This window comes from Nicotiana tabacum, chromosome 6 (assembly GCF_000715075.1).
Source record: "Nicotiana tabacum cultivar K326 chromosome 6, ASM71507v2, whole genome shotgun sequence".
Lineage (NCBI taxonomy): Eukaryota > Viridiplantae > Streptophyta > Magnoliopsida > Solanales > Solanaceae > Nicotiana > Nicotiana tabacum.
In genome coordinates this window covers 203,696,006-203,721,432 of record NC_134085.1, presented here as the reverse complement: position 1 = coordinate 203,721,432, position 25,427 = coordinate 203,696,006, and the positions used below count along the sequence as shown (strand labels likewise).

Below are 25,427 nucleotides of genomic sequence, written 5' to 3'. Positions count from 1 at the left end.
TGTTTTTTCTTTTTCTTTTTGAGCGAAACAAACTATATATAAAAAATATTTTTTTTTCTTTTCTTTTCATTTTTCCCAAAATTTCGGCAAAATTTCGCCAATATTTGGACATTGTTATTTTTTCAAAACAGAAGAATAACCCTATACGCTGCTATTTTCCTTTCTTTCTCTTTTTTTTTCCCTATAGTCAAAACCGGTCATCATGCAAGTTCAAAGCAAATAAATGCACAAGCAGTGAGTAGGATGCGTCAGGATGGTCTTTTCTGTTTCAGGTTGCTATTCCTAGACGGACCCAACCCCTGTGTTGAGTCCCCTAAGTCAAAAATGCACATGATGCAGATAAGCGTTCCTACTAGGGATCCGGCATGAAGTTGAGTTATTCTAGGTTCAGAACCTGGGTATTTGTTCTAGACCTGGCTTACCCGAGCGGACAGCTCAAGCCGGGGAGGAGGCGGCAGTCCGGGAATACAGAAGCTTCACCGGCTTTGCGACTTATCCAAACCTCGTTCTAAATTGGGACTTGACACTATACAGAAAAGAAGTCGTACGAAGTACACCCTTCTTCATGATTCAGAAGACTCAGAGAGAAGATGGGTTTCGGCACAGTTTATATACAGTTCACAAAATATCAAAGCGGTAAAAGCAATTAGTTAGCACATTAAGCACAGATCATGTAACGAAATCAGATAAAGCTGAACATAACAATTTATTCTAAGATAAATTTCTAACCTTGAACTAGTGGTTCTGGGTTGTGTCCCCAGCAGAGTCGCCAGAGCTGTCACACCTCCTTTTTCCGCCCCCGCGAGGGTACAAGGAGTTTTTTTCAATTAAAGGACAATCGAAACGGGATTTATTTATTTATTTCAGAGTCGCCACTTGGGAGATTTAGGGTGTCCCAAGTCACAAATTTTAATCCCGAATCAAGGAAAAGAATGACTCCATATTACAGTCTGCGTACCAGAAATCCGGATAAGGAATTCTGTTAACCCGGGAGAAGGTGTTAGGCATTCCCGAATTCCGTGGTTCTAGCACGGTTGCTCAACTGTTATATTCAGCTTGATTATCTGATTTTATACAAATATGAACTTATGTGCAAATTTTATCTTTTTACCGCTTTCATAATTATTATTATTATTTTTTACAAGGAATTGCAACGTTGTGAAAATGTATCTCGAACCGCGTTACAATCAATGTACCCGTGGTCGTCGACACACTTTGACTCCGTTGAGATTTGGATTTGGGTCACATCAATGTGCACCCGAGTTTAAGAAAATTAAATTATTAAAGGCGCGCCTAAAGCGACTAGCGTATCATCTACTTTGGGTAGGGCCGTGAAATTTTACTAAACGGTCCATCCCGAAGTCTAAGCAATTTTAAAGCAAATATTTACTGAGGGCCCCGCAATTTTGTATTTTTATTTGGCGAGGCTCATCTCATTCTTATTTTTTAAGGATAAACCTACAGTGACTACATTTCTTCTATTAAGTTTGTCTATAAAAATAAAAGAAAATTTCTCAATTAATTACATGCTGAAAAACATAACTTATTAGTTATTAGTTTACGGCTAATGTGAATGGAAAATTGCGATCGAGTTTGTACAAAGAAAAACTGCTTTTATTCTATATTCTATTATTCAATAATACTAAATCATGAGATTGACACACCATAATATCAAAACAAATTAACTAGTATTTGATTAATTTAAACTAACATTATTAGATGAAGAAGTTATACATATGCAACCCCATTACTCATTAATTAATCGACTACATTTTTATACAAAGAAAGGAAAATTATATTCAAACACAAATCTAAACAGGAGGGATTCAACAGGAACAAAGCCTGATTAATATTTCATTTCGCTTCAAACCGAGAGTGTACAAATGTGTACCTGGAATTCGAATTACAAATAGAGAAAAGAGGTCAGGAGCAACAATGTACAGCAGTAGCACAGCAACAGAATCCCACAGCAAATAACAGCAACAAAAACCAGCAATAACCAGTGTAACAATGGTCAGAACCAAACTGAAAAACCCCGGAAAGCCTGACTGAAAATTCAGTAGCACTAAACGCAATCCACAGAAGCAGTAACAAAGTTCTGATTTCAGTAGTAAAGAAAAGGACCTCACTTTCAATTTTTAGCTCTCAAAGACTGACTTTTAATTCTGAAAAAATTAGTCTATTTCTCACTTTGAAGTTCTAAAAAAAATTTCTTCTCTAAATTTTCCAATCCCTTTCTCTATATCAACTCCTCCTATTTATAGGCTAGAACTAAACATTATTTATTCAAAGTTTTCACTTTCAGCCTGTATATTCCCTCTCATCTGCATCTATACACTTTTATCATTAATCTCATGCTTATTTTCTGATTTTCCAACCTTAAAGGTACCAGACAGGGTGTATTCTGCACTACTAATTCCCTTTTCATTAAATAATTCATTAATTTAATTATACACTTGAATATTCAACTGGCAGACTACTAACACTAAACATTTTAAATCTTTTAATACCCAAAAATACCCCTGAAAATCCCCTATTATTATTGTCTTGCCCTCACTCTTAGCAATCTGTATTTAAACCTCTCTGATTTACAACTACACCAAATCACTACACAGCTACAACCAATCCTTAAGTCAAATTCACACAAATGATTCAAGCATCAAAACAGACCAACGAAGTGATTCATGTTGTATTCGTCCAAACAAAGTAGTCATAAACTAACTATTCGACGAAGTTGTTTAAATCGAATGTAGCTTATAACGCACACTCAAACAAACAGAAGAAAAACCTTGACCAAATAAAAGGTCTTGAAGAAGAAGGAGAACTAATGAACAAAACAAGATTACGAACAACATTTAAAACCAAATCCATAACAGAAAATAAATAAAATGAACTAAATAATCTTGAAAGAAAAACCCAAAACTTGAACGAACCCAAGTCGAGCTCGGAGTTGAACTATTGGAGGTCGAACGGACTATTTTGCGGACGTTGAAAAAGGACGAAGCAGCAGCTGGACGTTTTGGACTGGCGACGCAAATGGAGGGACGAGGGTGGTGATCGTGAGGGGGACAGCGGCGGCAGCAACTGGACTCGCTGCTGCCATGGTCGACGGGGCAGCAGCAGCGACAGGTCGCGAGGAGCAGCAGCGACGACAGGTCATGAGGAGCAGCGGCAACGGCAGTGGTCGTGAGGAGCAGCAGCAGCAGCACTGCTCGCTGCATGGTGGCGACGCGACGGGGAACAGCAGGGTGGTGTCGAGGTCGACGGGGGCAGCGGGGTTTGGTCGAACAGCTGGAGGTAGGGTCGTTGGTTATGGAGATGGCGAACGACGCAGCAGCAGTTGCTGCTACTCGACGGAGATGAACAGTTGCAAAACTCCTTTTCTTTTCCTTTGGTCCGTGCATGTGCATCCCTCTTTTCCTTTTTTACAAACGTGTAAGTCCCTTTCCCTTTTCTTAAAAAATTGTTTGCTTTTAAATTCTTTCAATCCTTTCTTTTCTCACGTTTTGTCCCCCCTTGTCAAAAAATTTCAGCCTTTTAAATTTCCCATCCCCCATGTGTTTTGTCTTTGTTCAAAGGACATGGACCCCACGTGTGTAGGGGTCCAAGACATATGTCCCCCATGCGCGGTGGGGTTCCCTGTGTATGGTGTTCCGTCCGTGTTCCCCACGCGTGTCCCCCGTGTGTGGTGGGCTCGGATTATTATAGGCTAAGTCCGAAAATTATGCCTAAAATGGGTAGTTTGAACCCAAATATTATTTTTTTGCCCGGACCCGAAAATAAAACACGATGTTATTCAATTAATCCTATGCAAGCAAAATAATTACAAAAATAAGACTAACTTTTAAAACAAAACTATTTCTTTCTTTTTTTTTAGTATTTTTTCAAGATTAAAATAGCTACAAAGCATAAATAAAACTATTTTTGTCATTTTCGTTTTTATATAAAGATAAAATATAAAGTACTATTTTTTGTATTTTTCAAGATTGAAATGGCTACAAAACGTTAATAACTCTTTTTTTTCTTTTCTTTTTTTTTGTAATTTTCGAAATTATACAACGATAAAAATATGAAGTACTATTTCTATATTTTTTAAGTTTAAAATGACTACAAAACATTAATAAAACTACATTTTTTATAATTTTCGAAATTATATAAAGTATAAAAATAAGGTACTTTTTTTTTGTATTTTTTTCAAGTTTATGAGAAATACATAAGCTAAAATTTACATATATATTTTTTGTAATTTTTCTTTTGCGACGAAATAAGGTAAAATAGTCAAAATAACTATATTAGACTCAATTCAAATATTAACGTTTTGTAGCCCTCTTTTTTTCTTTCTTTTTTTTATATTTTTGATAAAACTAAAATTCTAAATTGAGCTACAAACTAAATTAACTCCAAAAATACTATTTAAACTCCTAACAAAAATTATCATACACAATTAAACACCAATTAAAACAAAATTGCATAATTTGACATTAAATGCTAACAATGCAAAATATTCCTATTTTTGTGACTTTCATTTTTTTTTTTTTTGTAAAATAAACTTAATTAAATACTAAATGAAAATGTGATATATTTTATATTTTTATTAATTAAAACAAATAAACATGCACTCATAAAAATACAAATAACTATACAAAAATACCACAAAAATAACAAAAATTGCACACAAAGAAAAATTATTTTATTTTGAATTTTTGGGAGTAATTCTTTCATAAGGCAATTGGGAGATTGCCCACTTGGGAGATTTAGGGTGTCCCAAGTCACCAATTTTAATCCCGAATCGAGGAAAAGAATGACTCCATATTACAATGACCTTTTGGGTCATCACACAACGCGTATTAACTCCACCTGCTGAGAGAATCAATTCACATCTTTAAGCATTTGCATTCCAATCTTGTGCACCATCTTCAAAAGATCTTTGGTAGAGATTTGATAAAAAAAAATCAACCATTTTAACTTTGAACGAATTTGTTTTACCTTGAAATCATCATCCCTAATAGATGTATTGTCTTCATATGATCTTGTTGGAATCATCAGTTCAATATCTTCACATAGAGGTGAAAACTCTTGCTATCATATTATCATGTCTATAGTTATAGCAAGATACATTTGTGCACAAATTGTACTGAGGAAGTGGTACTTCAAGATCAAGAATTGTATATGCTTCAAGCAACTTAAATCTTTCATGGATTGTCATATAAGTGAAGTCATATAAGCCATATAATAGACTTTAGATGCATATCAAGTTTTCATGTCATGTTAGACATATAATATATCAAAAATTGATTGCACATACCACTGACCTTATACTTTCAAGTGTTTGAACTACATGTCTTTCATATGAAACCAATTTTAATTGTTTCTTCAGAGTTAAGATCCTCATATATATATTTAGCGGTATCATAGATGTCGTCGACGAACATTTTATATCGGCTTCAACATTTTTAATAAAGACATAACATAGAGATCTCTTCATTCATTTCAGGTACCTAAACCTCTCCTGAGATTTTATGAAGTATTATGTCATGTGATCTTCTAGATCACTTGCCTCCTTTATTATGATCATTTTGATCATTTGCTCATCTTCTTTAACAAGAAGGTTATTTGAAACTAATTTGTCTATATGCTTTAAGTGTACCATAGACTTTGTCCTTCTAGGACTTAATAGGAGCATTTGCGACGAGAATATAGTTACTTTCTTTGGTCAGCAAATGCGTCTAGCATGCTTTGCAATATATTGCAAATGAATTATCTTTTTTTATGAACCTCAAGTTCATATTATCTTATTCTAGGATCTAGATGTACAAATGATAATTCATTCCACGTAACTTTTTCTCAATTGTTTATCATATCTCCCGCTCATGTTAGAAAACTAACTTGTTTTCCTCAACTTTGAGAACCCATCTTTGTGCGTTATGGTATTAATCAAAATATACCTCGCACACCAATAATAATAAGATAAAATTATTTGGTTACTGACCCTGAACCACTTGTGAGGGGAGAAAATAATATACTTTGGTATATAACGTATATCAAATTGATATAGATAACTTTGTTCTCATAAGCAATTGTTTAGCTATTAAGTGGAGGCACTCAATAAATTATTTTGCTAAATCAATCATGATGTAAACTAACTTATCAAGATAAACTATCTTGAATAAAAAATCTAAAAATTATGCTCTAAATCAAACTATTGAGCAAGTTACATCGCAAACATCATGTTACGGATTAATAATAATCATACATATAATCATCTTATAGATGCATCTTATGTGGTATATATGGCAGGTGAATGGGCCAATATTCACCTTTGATATTTCCAGCATTCATGGGATTCAATCCCAATTTTAGTTGGTCAATTAATTAATGAGAACAAGCAATATAAGAGAATTCGTAAAGAACTTTCTAGTTCTTTAATATTTACCCATGTGAATTCTCTATTATTTTTGCAGATCATACTTAAATTGATATGGCTATACCAATTATGCCAACTGAATAAATTATCAATATTGATAAACTTCATGTTTACACCATGATTATGAATAAACTTCAAGTTTATTATGATATGGGTTTTTATATCAATAAACTTCGACTTTATTGTAGCATTCTTTTGTTTGTGTAGTACAAACTGGAGAATAAAGCGTGTAGCTTTTCACATACATATTATCCCGCTACAAGTTGCAGTAATAGAAGATATTAAATCTTTTCTTTATTTATAGTCTCAATATAATCAATCGCTTTCGTGTATACTTTGGAAACTGAATAAATTTCTTTGAGACTTACTACAACATAATAGCTTATTGGTAATCAATTGTGTTTCTCTAAAATGGTATAATTGGTTCTTGCGGAGTTCTCAATTAATTTTGTAGTACCACATATTCATCAACATCCATATGGAGAATATCTCTTTTAAAGAGAGAGTTATACCGCTATGGCCATGGTTAACATTATGCAAGATATGTTTCTTGCATTACTATTATCCTTTAATAATCACATTGCCGAAATATTTTGGCGTACAATAGGTACATGACCAATGACCATTCATGTCATAATAAAGATATTATTTTTTTATATCATCTCAAACCTCCTTCTAGAGGTGAGTGTGGTATATTCACTACCACTAGCACGTTCATACTCTTCCAAAAATGAATATATATATTAATAAATCACATGTTGTCATATTCACATCTTGAATGGACCATAATCATTTACATGTGCTTTACAAAATCTCATGTCAAATCGATAACAACATTACTTCCACAGAGCGAAGGATTATTTTGAGAATCTTTATTGTTCTCATTACCACAATGATGACGATTATAATTTTGTTTATTGTCACGTCCACATCCATTGATACATTCATAGTAATAATTTTGTCTTCTTTCAGACTTATCACATACTGCTATCACATTCTCTTTAGGGAATGAGAATGAAGCAAATTCAATGGAACGGGTTTCCACTTCTTTGCCCATCATACATGAATTTAATCATGGCAAGACATAGAAATTTTACCACTTTGGGTGGTTATAATTTCTTTCAAACTCTATTAGAATTACAATCAAAATTTATCGTCTTTGTTTGTATTTAAAATCAAATTATAGAATTTCAAGAATTTAAAAGAGAAAAATAAAGTAAAATACTTACCTTAAATCCATAATTTAATCATGAAGGAAGTTCATGGAACAATTGACAATCATTATGCTCAATCACAAAGCTTATACTCAATTGGTTAGAGTCTCGTGCTGATAACGTGTTATAAAACAATAAAAGAAGAAGACCAGTATTGCAAAGAAAAGTAGGTAGAGAGAATTCTTATTGATTTTGGGATGAATTACAATGAAATATGACCCCTTTATTTATAGGGAAAGAGTGACTTAGCCACCAAGTAAAAATCCATAAAATCTCTATAAAATATAGACATTCACCTTAAATAGAATTCTATTTATAACACTTATCATGTTATTTAGGTCACGGATCCATACTCGCTGTAGAAAGTAGGGATTTTTACATGGTAGGTTAAACCCATTTAAGATTATTTATATATTGACTCCTAAATGATCTGACAGTGTAATAGTAACAAAGAAATTCTTTACGCTATCAAATAAATAAATAAACTAACTCATTTCAGAATATCTTCAACTGGACACCTATAAGGAAATAATTAATTGAATGTTAAGTCTATTGCTGACTTGTGAAGAATCTGTTAAAGTCATTATGTAAGTTTCTTTCCACTTATGAAATTAAACTGGCGATTGTCAATTTGAATTTAAAATTTCAAGGGTATCTTACCAAGCGTCATGTAAATTCAATTTAACGTGAACGAACCAGGCCAGCTATGTTCTGGAATCTTCATTTGTAAATTTACCTTGTTTGTCATAAATTGTGGGTTAACGTTATGAGGCAATCCATTATAAACAATGGGTCCAAAAATAATTTTAAAAATAATATAGCATCACTATTTAGTTGGAAGGGAACAATGGCAATTATTTTGCTGCATACCAAAAGAAAAGTTGAAATACTTCCATTTGGTGACATAAACTCGTAATGATGTATGGTTAGCTTAATTAACAAAGTCGATGTGTTTAATAATACTATTTAATTGATACCAAAATTCATGGCCGTTTATTTCTCGATGCATCCACATAGCTCATACTTGGAGTGATCTTTCTCTTCCGAGAGACAACACGCTTGCTTCTATGTGACAAATAGTTCCTAGTATTCAAATATTTTTATTGCTCCATTTCCACTTTGAAGAGTTCGCTAATCCTTCCTCCTTCAATCTCAGGATTATCATGTTCCAACTTCTACCATTACTGTTCCTGGGTTTATCATCCTTCAATAAAAGGATTTGGGTCCGTTTACTACAGAATGGGGATCAAAGCAAGGTGATGCTTCATCCTTGATAGATAACCTTCCCTTAACACATATCTGGTCCGATAGTGAACTCACTTAGCTTTCAGCAATAGAACTCTCAAAGCATCTGATTTTGCAGTAATTGCGTACTTTGGATATATTGCAGGTACAAGTATTGGTAACCTTGCTGGAGATAGATGCTATATGACAGAGTAAACTGGTAAGTTATGCAGTAATTTGGAGATATTGAAGAGCCTGATAAGTTATGCAGTAATTTGGAGATATTGAAGAGCCTGATAAAATTTTGAAATTAGTGATCCCTGGTTATGCCACCTTTTTTCTTTCAAAAGAAAAAGCAAGTGTATCGAAAGACTTCTGTGTAAGTTTTTAAAGTTGTGTTCTATACCGCAGTTATGCACAAAGCCTTTATGGAGCTAACAAATGTTCAAGAAGTCACTGAACAGGTATACCGAGAACTGGGAGATACAGAGGCTGGTAGTGACCTTTTTCACATTGGAGACATTCCTCAGTAACATTAATAAGTAATGGCTAACAGGGAATATTGCAACTAAAAACATGGTCAAAGCTTGTCATACCGACCTAAAGCAAGGACTTTAAATCTTTGTCCAACTTCTCCATCTAAATCCAGTATACGCAAATCTTCATGATTGCTCGACCTACACCTGCATATTCCCTTAACAATATCAGTTCTGACGTTTCTCTCTCACCCCTTTGAAATCGACAAGAGAAAGCAGAAAAACAGTGCCTCCTGCCTTTATGATTCAACATAACAAACCCCAGCCAAACCCGATGTAATAAAATTGTCTTCCTCCACAAGGTTTTTATAAGGCCCAGTATGCAACCCGAATTTTGCCAAGGAAACATAATTCCACGAACTATGCTTTACATGTTCGGAAATGGAAGAAAAATGAAGGAAAAGAATGGAAAAATTAGTCATTTTTTGAGAAATTGTAGAAGGTCAGACAACTGCAGAAAATTGAAGTTCATACACTTTTTTTTTCACAAGTGAAAATTGGAGATCATAGTACACACTCTTCTCACCTTTTCATTCACTTCAGCCAACTAGTATTTTAAAGCTTAGGCCTTTCATCTCACACAGTTGGTTCTTAAAGCTTACAGAGCTGTACTTTTTATTTATATTCTGCACTGTTCCTGTATAGTCTTTTCCACTCATTTCAACCCTCTAATCCATTTTCCAATTCCTTCAACCTAGCTCACTCTTGTACCTCCCAAACTTTTGTCTTTTTATGTTGTTATCTCATTTTTCTCCTATACATGTTAATACCATTGACAACTAATGAACTAATCAAATCAATGGATAGAGAAAAAGGATACAACAACAATAAACCCAGTGTAATCCCACAAGTGGGATCTAGGGAGGGTAGTGCGTACGCAGACCTTATCCCTACCTTGTATAGATAGAGAGGAGAGGCTATTTCTGATAGATCCTCGGCTCAAGACAAGCATAATCACAGCAGTAATGAGGACAGAAACTAACCATAATAGTAACAATTCAATACCTCATCATTCTGCATACAGCATTTTGCTATTCTCAACATTAGCCTCCAAATTCCAGTCCCTGCCATAAAAGAGGTAAACATCTTATAAACTAGCATATCAAAACCAGAAAAGTCATAGAAGGTATGCAATACAAAACAGACCTCTCTTGAGCCTCCTTCTTCAGTTGTTCTATGTGGTCTTCCAGTTCCCCACAAGCAGATTGGATTTCCATATTTTTCAGACAGAGCTCTTTCCATTGCATGGACAACGCACTGAGCTCATATGCAGTAGTTTGCTGATATGCAGTGAAGAACAGATCAATTAGAACAATGCAAGACACTATAGAAATAGATCAGCAGTAACAGAAGATACTTATACCTGATGATATTTCCTTTCCCTGTTTACGGTTTCAATCATTTCATTCAGTTCAACAGCTTGTGATTGCATTCTGCAGCAAATTAGTTTGATATTCAGCCCCAGAAGGAATGCAGCAATACCAGAGAAAAAAAAAATGACGAGCTAGAATCATGCTCTTTTTACAATCGATATATTAATACTGTATAGAACTGGTTCAAGATGTGTAAATATAGTGATAAATACTCCTCCTGACTGATATAGAGTATTAAAAGTCACACAGCTTCTCCCTTTTCAGAGGGCGATTGAGACAAGATAATGCCTCTTTTTACTAATACAGTCCTGAGTTGGTATATAGAGTTAGAAGCCTTACAACTTCCATCATCGTCAAAAACTAAAATTGAACATATTAAACAAGTGCAGGGTATGCTAGGACCCACACCTCCAATCATAAGGTTGAGTTCGAATCACAATTGGACTAGAAATGGAGAAGGGCCATTCTTGGACCATATCACATCTTTTTATTAAAAAACGAACATGTTAGTGCTTATTACGATGCAAGACAATTTACTCTAGAAACCAAGTTCAAAATAGTTACTATAGTCGTCAAGTTTTGTCCAAAACCTGAAAGTTTCTTTTACGACGTTCAGTCTAATATCTATTACTCCTTTTGTTCCATTTTTATATAGCATTCTTTTCTTTTTAGTCTGTTCCAAAATGAATGACGTCTATTTATAGTTGAAAATTCTTTTAACTTTAAATTTCCCATCTTATCTTGAATGACATGTTCTTATAGCCATAGAATGTCATGACATGTTTAAGATAACAAGTTCTAAGGGCATTTTTAGTATGTGCCAAAAGTTCTCTTTCTTTCTTTAACCTCGTGTCCAATCAAACATCGCCAAGCAAAATGGAATAAAGGGACATGTAAAAATTCACCAAGACAGAAGTTGCAGCGAATCGTAAAGTAAGGACGAGATGGCAGAGAAGAACATAAAATTAGCAAAAGAAAAGGAACCTGGCTAAAAATGCTTCCAGTCGTTGATTGTGCAGCTTCCACACATCAGGACCATGCTTTGACATCAGGTCCAGATTTTCTAGCCTATAGAATACCAAGGTTAACTTTGGGTTGCACGAGAACAAGCATTATGTACACAAAAAAAGGGAAAAAATAGACCAAAATAAATGAAAGGTATGATTATTTCTATCAAAGTACTTGATGCCTAGGCTATACTGATGCAAAGGGAATTTTTCCTGATAAATAACAGCAGAAAAGATTAAAAATTTTGGTAATAAAGTGACACAAAAGTCATATTTCTTCTGTTAGGATATGACCGACTGACTCTGACTGTATACAAACTTTCCGGCATCTTAGTTTGTTGAAACTTGAAAGAGATACAAACACATTCCCTGACACCGGACAAATACAATGTTTCCACACAGTGCGCAGGCCATCAGAATTGATATAGAAGAAAAAACAAACAGAAATCATTTTATTCAGGAGTTAACTTGGAAAATGCACTATCACCACAGCATCTCAGCTATTCCTTCGGCAGAAGCACTTTTCTCATTCTTCACTGCAACATCTATTCTACTAAACTTTGTATCTTAAAGACTTTATTTCTTTCGATGTAAGGATAGATTGATGAAGTGGGGTGCTATAAGTGACAAAGAGCGCCTATTGTGTTTAACTCAGAATGAGAGCATAAATCAACAGCTCTTCCAATGTGATATGTCAACTCAAGTGTGGCGTAAACTACTACAATGGCAGGGGATTCACAGAGCAGCCATGCCTTGGTTAGAGGAGCTGAAATGGGCAGAAGACTATGCTAACTGCAGAAATTTATCGAATGACACTGGCAGCATGTGTGCGTCACTTGTGGATAGAGAGGAATCAAAGAGTATTTCACGCTAAGCAAACAGATCCGAAAACTATTGTCAGGAGGATTATTCAGGGGATTCTTTATAGAGGATCCACAAGGAGTAGACTAAAAGTAACACTTACAAAAGCTCAATTTTTATCCTGTTAGAAGGAGCTTGGTAGTTTCAGGTGGTTAGTAGTAGATGTCATAGTTGGTTAGTTGCTTTGCTGCGGTTTGGAGATGTCAAACTGCAGTAGTTTAGTTCTGCTTGTACAGATTGCAAATGGAAATAAAAAAAATTCTTTCACCCAAAAAAAAACGATTGAGGAACTGAAAGTCGCCCAAGTTCACCTAAACACCACCAGTTAGTTCTGCCTGTACAGATTGCAAATGGAAATAAAAAAAAATTCTTTTACCAAGAAAAAAAACGATTATTGAGGAACTGAAAGTCGCCCAAGTTCACCTAAACACCACGGTGACTAGATTTTGCAGGCATATAAGCTAATAATTGGCAAAACAATTTCTTTTTTAAATAATCCATACAATCACCGGTTACAAGTAGGTTACCTGATTACTTGATGCTGCAGTAAACGCTGAGCTTTTTGAAGCGCTTGTTTCCATGCAGTTTCATCATTGCGTTTGTTCAGTGGCGGCACTTCAAGTCCATATCGTGAAGTATCTATCTGTACCGGCGGCTTTCCAGCTCTCACCCTCTCATATTCCCTCGCAAGCATCGGGTGATTCTAAACACCAATTCATTCATTAGACAAGAAATAAAAACATAGGCTCAAAGGAATCATAACAATTAACAATCGTTTTAAATGGAACCCTAGAAATACGCATGAATAAGAGTTGAAGAGCAGAAGAAATGGGCAAAGTATAGAGTGAACCTCGAAGTTGAATTTAGGAAGAGGAGGGAGGTCCTTGAGGAAATCGGAAGGTTTTTTGGAGCTGCGGCGCATCTCCTCTTCGACCAAACGGTCCACCTCTTCTTTAACTTTGGGGTCACCGTAGTCGTCATCAATGTACGGCAAAGCATCGATCACTTCAGCACTACTACACACCGCCGGCCGGGACTCCGGCGGTGCCTCTAGCATTAAAACGTCACCATTTGTTGTCGCCATTGATTGCTCGGACCTCTAATCGAAGTGTAATAAACCAGTAATTACGAGCCCGACGGAGAACTGAGGTGATGTTCATTGTTTTTTCAGTTTAAAGGTCTTTTTTCTTTTCCCATTTTACCCTTGTAATATCCTCAATAAGTAGATGGACTGTATTATTTTCTGCAAATGATAATTTCTTTATACTCCAGTTTTCTACTACTAGTATAATTTGTTTGTAGTTTTGTAGCAATGTGAGAAATTAAAAATGTGTCGTCATCCTTAAAAAGTAAAATAAATCGTGTATTGACAATTTAGAGCCTGTTTGGCCAATCTGTCAAAATCTGCTTATTTTTAAAAAGGAATTTTTTCATTTCTATACACTATTTGAAACTTTATTACTCTTAATATTCATGTTTAGTTAATTACCCGGCATAAACAAGTTTTGTTTACAAAATATATACAATCCACCTTAAAAGGCTCTCAATCCATTATTTATCCTTCAATCAATGGTGTAAAAAATTGCAGTTCAACTTCTCAATACACAAGAATAGGTTTTTAGGAGTGAAGTAACAGAATACGAGCAATAGCATTTAAGTTAATCATCCACAAGTATAGACAAGAAAACAGTTATAGTTAAATCCAGAGCAAACCAAAACAATTAGTGATCAGATATTGGTACTTACAGTCAGAGAGTGACCAAGTCAGTTTCAAGTTTTCTCTGTCAACCACCATCCGATATCCCGTCATGAAGTTCTTTGTACAGGAAAATGAGTCATGTCCATTGTGTTGTATGATAGTAGTCCAGCATAGACGTGTTGAAGGATCATGTTTCTTAAACCACCCTTAAATTTGGCTCAGATTATTAATATTCTCCCCGAATTATGTCTGGTCTTAATTACCCCTCTCAACTTGGCCTTTTGAGGGTCATTACCCCCTAGACGCTGATGTGGCAAAAAGTGTGGGTGCACTCGCCTGCCACATGGACTTTTCTATCTATATGGCATTTTTTTGAAAAAATAAAATATTTATTTTACCTTTTTAAGAATATTACTTTTTAGATAAAAAAAATTCGAATAAAATTTATAATAAAACTTGGATACAATTGAAATAAATAATCAAGGCATTTATTTCAACTATGTATTTTTTATAATTTTTTAGATGTCTTGACTATTTATTTCAATTGTATAAATCTTTATTTTCAGGTCAAATTAAAAAAAATATATATTAACTAAAACTTCATTTTTATTCAAACTATGTATTTTTTATAACTTTTTAGATGCCTTGATTATTTATTAATTATACAAATCATTATTTGCAGGTCAATTTCAAAAAAAGATTAACTAATACTTTATTATTTTTTGCCAAATAAAAATATTTAGCCTAAATAATGTAGTTCTATCCAAGTTTTATTATAAATTGTATTCGAAAAAAAATTATCTAAAAAGTAATATTCTTAAAAAGGTAAAAAAAAATTATTTTTCAAAAAAATGCCACATAGACAGGAAAAATCCACGTGGCAGGCGAGTGTACTCACACTTTTGTCACATCAACGTCTAGGGGGGTAATGACCCTCAAAAGGCCAAGTTGAGGGGGGTAATTAAGATCGGGTATAGTTGAGGGATGATATTAATAATATGAGCCAAGTTTAGGGGTGATTTAAGGTATTTTGCCTACATAAAATTGACCACTAACCTAAATATCTCAACTTCTATGCAAATTACCTAACATATATAAACCATTTGACAATGTAATAATCATTAAAACATGGGGCATAAGTCTCATGAATCTTTAAATTTTACTAATTTCAATAATTTTTAAATAGTATAAAATAAAAAATAATTATAAAAGTTACATTAAAATAACAAAATTATAACAAATAATCTATTTAAAATTTTTATAAAGTATAATTCAACTATGAATAATACGAAAAGTATGACATATATCATAATATGCAAATTAGCTGCAATGTCATTACAACTCAAACATCAAAAGTAATGTATTTGATACGAAATCTTATATGTATCTCCTTAAGAAGTAATGGATCTTGAAATAATTTCGATATTATAATTTGATATTTTTCATAAAATACTCTTTTTATTTAATATGCTTTCTATTTGAAAGAGAATTTATATAAAAACATAATTCACAATTTCAATATGATTCTCTAGCATCATTTATTTTAAGTTTCAACAAGTTAATAAAGTGACATATAATACACCATACAATACCATGATAACTAATTATTTGTAAATATTTACTAGCTAATACCGAGCTCTTAAATTAATAAGTATTGTATCTCGTAAACGTGGGAAAAAATATTTAGAAAAATTTATAAAAAAATATGGATTATTATATAGTAAAGACATAACAAAAGTTAATAAATCAGTAAATATTTTTAAATGAAAAATTTATTTAAAATTAACTATCATAGCAGTCTTAGTGGATAATGTGCAATAATTTTTATTTTAATTATGACATAAAATACTCTCAACTTAATGATTTATGATTAAGAAAAAATAATTTTGAATAATAAACGATTTATTAAGAAAATTTGAGGATTTACAAGGTTAGTTATATACAATTGCATAAAGTTTTATTAGGCGAGCCCAATATACTGGGCGTTGGGCGTGTCCGGGGTGTAAGCCCCGATGGCCGAGGCGTAAGTCCCACGTAACTAAGCCCCACATAAGTCCAGGGGCATTTTACGAGTGCTCCGCTCCGGGGCGAGCCCCGGCGAATCTCAATTCTACATTTTAAAACATAGTTGTGCTCTACTAATGGTGTAAAAACTCCTTAGGGGCACGAAAAGAGTGAAAACCTCCGAAAATCTCAGTATAATTCTCGTAACGAGGAGCTAGTGTTGGTACCCTGAACTTCGGCGGGCCACCAAAAACGTCATCGTATAATGACTTGCTTGCCGTTGTAAAGAACCTGCTTCCATGGTGGTAACTCTTTTTAGAAAATGAATGTGAGAGATTTTCCATGAGAAATGTGGAGAGCTCTGAAGAGAAAATAGTACTTAGTTCAGTGTGAAGTCGAGAAAGAAGAATGAAGAAAAAAGAAGAAGCTGCTTCTTTTTTTTTTGAAACTTATGTTGAGGACATTTTAAGAATGATTTATATTAAGTAAAAAGAAAGTGCATCTCTCTTTCTCTTATATTCCATTACCTGGATTTGTAGCAATATTGCCAGGGATATCCTTCAATCCTGGCTTTTGTTGCATTCACTTCCCTATCAAATTGTAAGCGGAAAAGGACCGAAAAAGGATTTGTAAAAATATAGCACTTTAAAGTGCAATAAGCATCAAATAGTTGTAAGCCTACCTCTTTAACGACTCTATCGTAAATTTGATCCAGGAGAAATGTAAAGGATGTCCCACTATCCATAATGGCTTTGAAGTTTGTCTGCTCAATACAAATCATCTACAACTTATCTATAACTTTCACACATTATTTTTATCCAGTTAAATACAACTACAATAACAACAACGGCCCAGTATAATCCCACAAGTGGAGTCTGGCGAGAGTAATATGTACGCAGACCTTATCCCTACCTCGAGGGGCGGAGAGGTTGTTTCCAGGATACCCTCGGCTCAAGAAAGCAACAAGAGACGATATATTAGTACCATAAATAGACTCATAATAAAATAACAGCAATATAAGAGATACGAAATACGAAATAGATGGATGATATAGTAAAAACCAGCAGATAAAGCCCTGCATCAGTAGACGACCAGTAGCATTCTCAGACTAACTCCTAACTGGCTAGTCTCACTCTATTGTTCACAATTTTCCCCTAACCTACAACCTTAATGCTCGACCTCCACAATTCCCTGTCAAGGGCCATGTCCTCAGTAATCCTAAGTCGCGTCATGTCCTATCTGATCACCTCTCCCCAATACTTCTTAGGTCACCCTCTACCTCTTCTTGTGCCCACCACAGTCAGTCGCTCACACCTCCTCACCGATGCATTAGTGCTCCTTCTCTGAATGTGCCCGAACCATCTAAGTCTTGCTTCCCGCATTAACATACAACTTAAATACAAAATTTATACAAAATTTATACAATATGTCTTTTGTATATTTTGTATCTGATTTATACATAGTAAAAATAAATTTCATACAACTAATTATATATTATACAACTTATCTACAATTTTCATATATTATTTCTACTCAGTTATATACAACTACAATATCATACAACTTAAATATAATCTCAATATAATGTTGTTCAACTTTTATACAATAGTTAAATAAATAAAAGAAAAATATATAAACAACAGAATACAATTTTTCTACAATTTTACTACAATTTCGTAAATATAATGTATATCGTGTCTTCTTCTTCTTCTTCGAGTTTCAATCTGAAATTCAGCCAAAACCAAGTCTAATCTTCACCAAAACCCCTTAAAATTGAGATATAAACTCCAAACCATATTCTCAATTGTTTGCAACAACACCTAATCCAAACAAATAATGATTTTTGAAAACTCAAATTCGAATTCAAAGCTTCAAAGTTTTTTAATGGCTGTCAAGGGTGGACTTGATGCTCTCTTTTCCTTTGCTTTACATTACTAAAATTAGGGATTGAGAGATAGAGAGAAACGTAGAGAGAATTCACAATTCTTTGCAACAACATCAAATTCAAACAAGTAATATTTTTTGAAAACCCAAATTCGAATTCAAAGTTTTTTAATGGTTGTCAATGATGTAATTGTGGGTGGGTGCAAGATACGTGGGGGAGGGGAATGGGATGTGGAGAGAGAAACGTGGGCGATTGGAAGATATGTTAGAGTAATTTTAGGACACTAATTATTATCATTAATTCCCTTAAAATGTACATAAATGGTAATTGAGTATATAAAATGTAATTATAGTAAAATTTGAACAGAGAGGGTAATATAGTTTCATATAGTGTATAAGAATGTAAAAATCTCTTTAAGGAATACTTTTTTCGGAAGTACTTTTAAAAAAACAATTTGTGTTTGGCCAATTCATTTAAGAAGTAATTTTTGCAATATTTAATAAATAAATTATGTTTGGCTAATCTTTCTAAAAAGTGCTTTTGAATGTCAAATTACAAAAAAGGACAGTACCAAGGTCTTATAATAATTTTAAAGAGAAAAATAAACTTAAGTATTTATCGTAAGAAACTTTTATTATTTTTATTTTATTTAATTAAAATATGAAACATAAAGTAAACATACATACTAAAGATTTAAATCAATTTTACATATATAGTTATACCAAAACATATAATATTATCTACTGTAATTACTTATTGTTATACAATAATTTGAATAATCAAAATACTTCATTTAGTATGAATTAGAAGTTTATTCCACAAATTACTATATACTGATAATCCACCATAAAATAATAAGTAAAGTCACTCACACATGATAATAATTTTCAATAATTCATCTCTGTTTCTACCACACAACGCCTCCATATTAGTAGAACACTTGCATTGCATTTGTAAAGCAATATCAGAAGACACATCTCCTTCCTCAATCTTTGTAGTAATGTCTTCATTAGCATAATAGTTGAATTCTTTATGGGTAGAAGAATATTGTCGGATGAAATTATGTATAGCCATGGTAGTTGTAACTAGATGATTCTGAGTGTCACTCTTGAAATACGGCATTGGGCGTGAAATAAAAATAAATTTAAAGAGTAATGTAACTAATTATTAACAACACATAATGTATAATTTAATTTTTTAAAATTTAAATTAAAAAAGAAACTAATTATTATCTAACCTAACCAACTTTGTCGTAAATTGCCAAGCAACCTATTGTGAGACTGTCACTTGGTTTAATGTGTGTTTTTTCTTCATCTTTTAATAATATATAGATAGATTATGCTATGAAATTATAAATTTATTACCTATTTGTAGGCAATTTTCACAAATTAGATTTGATAACTGTTTTAAAGATTCAAGAACTAATAGCCTATAACAGAAAAAATTATAAATAATTATTTGCAGGAAGAGAACTGATAATCCAAAGAAGGATGTCGATAATTTGCTTTAGTGTGAAAAAAGAAGAAGATAATTTGAAAAGTTACAAGATATTACACCCAAAAAAAATCAAAAATAAGAAAAGTCAATAAAAATTTTGGAAAGTTACAATATGATTCATGTATATGATATCTTTAAATTTAAGAGAATGATAAAACCATAAACAAATATGAAAAAAAAATAACTTAAATTAGTGAGGGATGATTTGAAAAGTATAAATTTTAAGGTGAGGATAGTTTTGTCTTGAATAAATTAATTATATGGTTCTGCTTCTGCTTCTTGGAAGAAGTTAGAATTTTCCGCTTCTTCCCAAAAGCAGAAAAACTGCTTCTGTTGCTGGCTAAAAGCACTTCTTTATCTTGGCCAAACAACTTAAATTTTAAAAAAAGTACTTTTGGGGGGTGGGGGGGGAAGTACTTTTGGCCTCCCAAAAGCATGGCCAAACATGCTCTTAATATCATAAATTTTGGTGATGAAAAAACTACTTATAAAGAAAATTAACGGTGTATAACTAAGTTGTGAAGATACCTATTCTAGAGATATTAGGTGAAAAATATTACTTTATTACACCTCTTATGGTCTTTTTAGTTATATCTATGAGATTCCTCTTCACTCCCTTCAATTAAAAGGTACTTATATTCTTAAGAAGTACTAAGAGTAGTTATACATAGCTTGTTTAATTAATTAGATTTGTTCTTTAGTATGTCCTTCTGTGTACCTTTCTCAAAAATATCTGGCCATCAGTTTGTCCAAGGGATAGTTTGGTAGGGTGTATAAGAAAATTGCTGAATAAGGTATATTAGTAGTGGAGGGATTAGTAATACATGAATTAGTAACACAAGCATTTTTTGATACATGCAACAAGGCCAGTGGATGGATTGTCCACAAGGGAAACGTGGTGAGCTTCATCAATGATGCTTGGATCCCAAACCAACCAGCAATTAGGGACATGATTGAGGGTCCATTAACCCCAAATGACATGACTACCAAAGTTGACACCATCTACAATTCAGGGAACTGGGATACCTCATCCATCTTCATAGACATCCCTGTGAACATTACTAACTTGATCAAATCAACCTTTATCCCTACTAACTCTGCCAAGAAAGATAGGCTAATATGGGGGCTGACTCCAAACGGGTCTTTCACCACCAAATAAGCCTATACCTTCCTTAGCAACAATAATGAGAATATGTTGAAAGAGGGGGAAGGTAACTTCAATTGGATTTGGAAGTTAAAAGTTCCTAACAAAATAAAAACTTCTTCTGGTTGCTTTCTCAAGACAGGCTACCCACTGGAGCTTTCCTGCACAAAATTGGGGTTAATTGCAACCCACAATGTTGTATTTGTTCAACAATGCTTGAAACTAGTGACCACATCTTTTTTGAATGCCTCAATGCAACCTTATTCTGGCATGAAATACTAACCAAGGAAACTACTAAAAGCCAGCAATTGAATCCTATCTTCTCAGCACAACTTTGGCCAATAACCTAGAAAAACCTAAAGAAGCTATCCTTTAACAATATTATCCCTTGGGAAAACATCCTTTCCTTTTGGTTCTAGTACACCTGGCTAGCAAGAAACCATAACCTTTTTAATAATAAGAAAGATAACATCGCGACAAAAAAACACCATCTTCAAATCAACAGAGTATTATATGTTGGCACAAAAAGGTGTTATCAGGAAGCTATTCCATAGCAGAGTTAAATGGGAGCCCCCATGAGGAGCTACTATAAACTTAACACGGATGGGGCTGCCAAGGGCAATCCAGGCATTAGGGGAATTGGTAGGGTGTCACACCTCCTTTTTGCGCCCCCGCGAGGGGCGTAGGAGTTTTTTCTAGTTAAAGGACAATCGAAACGAGATTTGTTTGTTTATTTCAGAGTCACCACTTGGGAGATTTTAGGGTGTCCCAAGTCACCAATTTAATCCCGAATCGAGGAAAAGAATGACTCCATATTACAGTCTGCGTACCAGAAATCCGGATAAGGAATTCTGTTAACCCGGGAGAAGGTGTTAGGCATTCCCGAGTTCCGTGGTTCTAGCACGGTCGCTCAACTGTCATATTCGGCTTGATTATCTGATTTTATACAAATATGAACTTATGTGCAAATTTTAACTTTTTACCGCTTTCATAATTATTATTATTATTATTATCAAGAATTGCAACATCGTGGAAACACATCTCGAACCACGTCACAATCAATGTACCCGTGGTTAGAGCTACATTTCAACTCTGTTGAGATTGGGATTTGGGTCACATAAATGTGCACCCGAATTTAGGAAGATAACATTATTAAATACGCGCCTAAAGTGACTAGCGTATCATTTACTTTGGGTAGGGCCGTGGAATTTTACTAAATGGTCCATCCCGAAGTCTAAGCAATTTTAAAGCAAATATTTACTGAGGGCCCCACAACTTTGTATTTTTATTCGGCGAGGCTCATCTCATTCTTATTTTTTAAAAGGAATTTGCAACGTCATGGACACGCATCTCGAACCACGTCACAATCAATGTACCCGTGATTAGAGACACATTTCGACTCCGTTGAGATTTGGATTTGGGTCACATAAATGCACACCCGTATTTAAGAAGGTACGATTAATTAAGACGCGTCCTAAAGAAACTGCGTATTGTTGTTTTTAGAAAAAGGCCGTGAAAAATTCACTAAACGGCCAAATCCAAAGTCTAGTAATGGTTATGTATTTATTGAGGGCCCCAGCGATGTGCGATTTATTTGGCGAGGCTCGTCTCATTTTTATTTTAAAGGATGAACCTATAGTGACTACATTTGTTCTATTAAGTTTGTCTCTAAAATAAAAGAAAATCCTTCAATTAATTACATGTTGAAAAGACGTAACTTATTAGTTATTAGTTTACGGCTAATGCAAATGGAAAATTGCAATAGAGTTTGTACAAAGAGAGATTGCTTATGTTCTATATTCTATTATTTAATAACACTGGAACATGAGATTGACGCATAATAATATCAAAACAGATTAACTATTCTTCGATTAATTTAAACTAACATTATTAAATGAAGAAGTTATACATATGCAACCTCATTACTCATTAATCAATCAACTACATTTTTATACAAAGATAGGAAAATTATATTCAAACACAAATCTAAACAGGAGGAATTCAACAGGAACAAAGCCTGATTAATATTTCATTTCGCTTCAATCCGAGAGTGTACAAATGTGTACCTGGAAATGGCAGTACAAGAACAAAAGAAGGAGAAGTCAGCAGCAATAATAACACAGCAACAGCAGGTTCAGCAACACAGCAAAACCAGTAGCGACCAGTAGAATAACCCAGTAACAGATTGAAAAATCAGCAATACCAAAATGCAATCGCAGTCAAAGCAGAAGAGAGACGGATACAAGATGCAGTAGTTTACTGATTTTCAGAATGTATTACTCTCAAAAATATTCTCCCCAAAAATCTCTCTAGAAAATAATCCTCCTAATAATAATCTTCTGCAATTAAGTTTTAGTCTAAAACTCTCTTTCTTTTTAAACTGCCCTTTTTTTTCATTTCAGCCCTCAAGTGTCAAAATCTCTCAGCTCTCAAGTGTAAAAGTCTCTCTCAAAGCCTCCTCTAAAATGTGTCAAATGACTCTATATATAACAAGACTCTTGTCTTGAATCCCCAACCCGAAATATTCCCCTCAAAGCATGCTTTGTTTCCCACTTTCTTAAACAAATGAATTATTCCTCACTATTTTGTATCTTGTCCCCCATTATATTAAATAATTGTATCAACCCCACCCCATTATATCTTGTCCTTCATGCCTAACAAAAATAATTACAATATTCCCCTCCACTACATTATGTCTTGTCCCCTATTATATTAAACAATTATATCACCCACACCCCATTACATTTTGTCCCTCATGCTTAACATAAAGAATTATTCAAAATGTTCAATTACCAAACTACCCCTCCGACCATATTGCAATTACCATTTTACCCATGAACGTACTGCAATTTACCAAACTACCCCATCAGCTATAACCAATTCAACTAATCGATCTTAACCAAAATATAGCCAATATGACCAATTTCTTAAACAAACTCAACAACAAACCATATGAACATAGATGAATCATTCAACTTCAAATTAATGGAAATAAGTTAACCAGGTGGTTAACTTAGACCAAAAATGAATGAGCAAAGAGACAACAACACAAACAACAAAATACATGATTCAAATTAAATCAACAAATCAAAAACCACAACAAACTCAAATTAAATTACTGGATGAACTTCAAACAAAGAATAAACATGCATTAAAATCTATTTTAAACAACAAAACATGACGGATTCAAACGATTTAACCAACGTTAACAATTTCTGAAAAAATACATAACAACACATGAAACAAACTGAAGAAATAATTAGTTAAACTTCAATTTGAATCTAACAACATTAAACTAACAATTTCACATGAACAAACTGAAAAATTAACAAAACAATGAACATGAACAAAACAAAAATCAAACATTTATCGATTTTAGATTTGAGAATATCAAAACGAAATACGGACAAAATGAAACTCAAAATCTACTAACCGGATCGAAACGACGAACAACAACTGACCAACGACGAACTCGAACTATAACAAATCTGCTCGGAAACAAATATCGCACCAAAACCATTTGACGCAGAAGACGATCACGAACGGACAAACGAAGAACTTGAAGAAAGAAGTAGCGGACAACAGCAACAATGGAGGAAAAGAAGCAGCAGCAGCACGAAGAGAAAAGGACGCAACAGCAGTATGGACTGAAGAAGACGCAACAGCGGCGGCGAGAAGGCGGTGAAGCAGTAGCAACAGTGGAAGCGATGCTGGACGGGGCAACAACAGCGTAGTTGTCCATGGCGACGTCAAACATGGAGCTCGACGAAGAAGGCAGCCATGGGAGCTCGAGCTCGACGACGAGTTCGAATGTACAGCAACCTCGGGCAGTAACTCGAATCGGCTTAGTCGAACTCTATTTGTTATTCCATTTCTTTTCCGATTTCTGACCAAAGACCTCTCCAGATCTTCGTTCTCCTCCCCACCGTTTCTGTCCGTGTGTGCGTATGGGTGTTATTGGTGGTTGAATTTCGAGCAGCTAGGTTGGAATCTGGCGGCAGATTTCTGGTGTTAGGGAGATGGTGTCCGGCGACCTGCGGCTTGAGGTCGTTTGTGGGGTGCTGTTGCCACTGGTTTTCTAGGGGTAGGGTTCTTTTGTTTTTTTTTTTATTTTGTGAAGATGGATAAGAAAGGTTAGGGGCGTGGATGGGTTTTTGGTTTTAATGGCGGACGGGGGGGTCGACTTGGGTGTGAAGGAGAAGACGATGGAGGCTCGGGCAGCCATTGGAGGGGGCTTGGGGAAGCTTGAAGGTGGTGAAGGAGAAGAGAGAAAAGGAAGGGGGGGAGGGCGGATGGATTAGGTTTTTAGGGTTTTGTTTTTTTTTTGTTTGTTTTTGTTTTGTTTTGGGAAAAATGAAAAATGAAGAGGGGTTGGGTATTGGGGTTATGGGGCGGACCGGGTCGACCCGTGTGGAGATGGACCGGGTCATGGGGAAGGTTGGGCAATTATTTGGGCTTGTGGTTTGAAATTGAAGAAGAGGCCCAATTCCGATTTTCTTTATACTTTTGCTCTCTTTTCTTCTTTTATTTTTCTAAAACTAAATTCTAAAAATACTTAA

At 34.2% G+C, this 25,427-nt stretch overlaps 1 protein-coding gene across 2 annotated transcripts; it reads right to left on the bottom strand.

Annotated features, from left to right (window-relative positions):
- Nucleotides 1-9,315: 9,315 nt before the first annotated feature.
- LOC107827641 (pre-mRNA-splicing factor SPF27 homolog) lies at nt 9,316-13,841 on the bottom strand. Of its 2 annotated transcripts, none has more exons than XM_075256495.1 (7): nt 13,490-13,841; nt 13,167-13,342; nt 11,756-11,839; nt 10,762-10,831; nt 10,545-10,678; nt 10,382-10,462; nt 9,316-9,545 (listed from the first exon to the last, which is right to left on the bottom strand). In XM_075256495.1, exons 1-6 carry the CDS (start codon nt 13,721-13,723, stop codon nt 10,408-10,410), a joined length of 753 nt encoding a protein of 250 aa, XP_075112596.1. In that variant the 5' UTR covers nt 13,724-13,841; the 3' UTR covers nt 9,316-9,545; nt 10,382-10,407. The 2 variants fall into 2 exon arrangements, with proteins under 2 accessions (XP_075112596.1, XP_016510304.1); XM_016654818.2 differs by having other exon boundaries at nt 10,404-10,462; nt 13,490-13,837.
- Between the last annotated feature and the right edge of the window lie 11,586 nt (nt 13,842-25,427).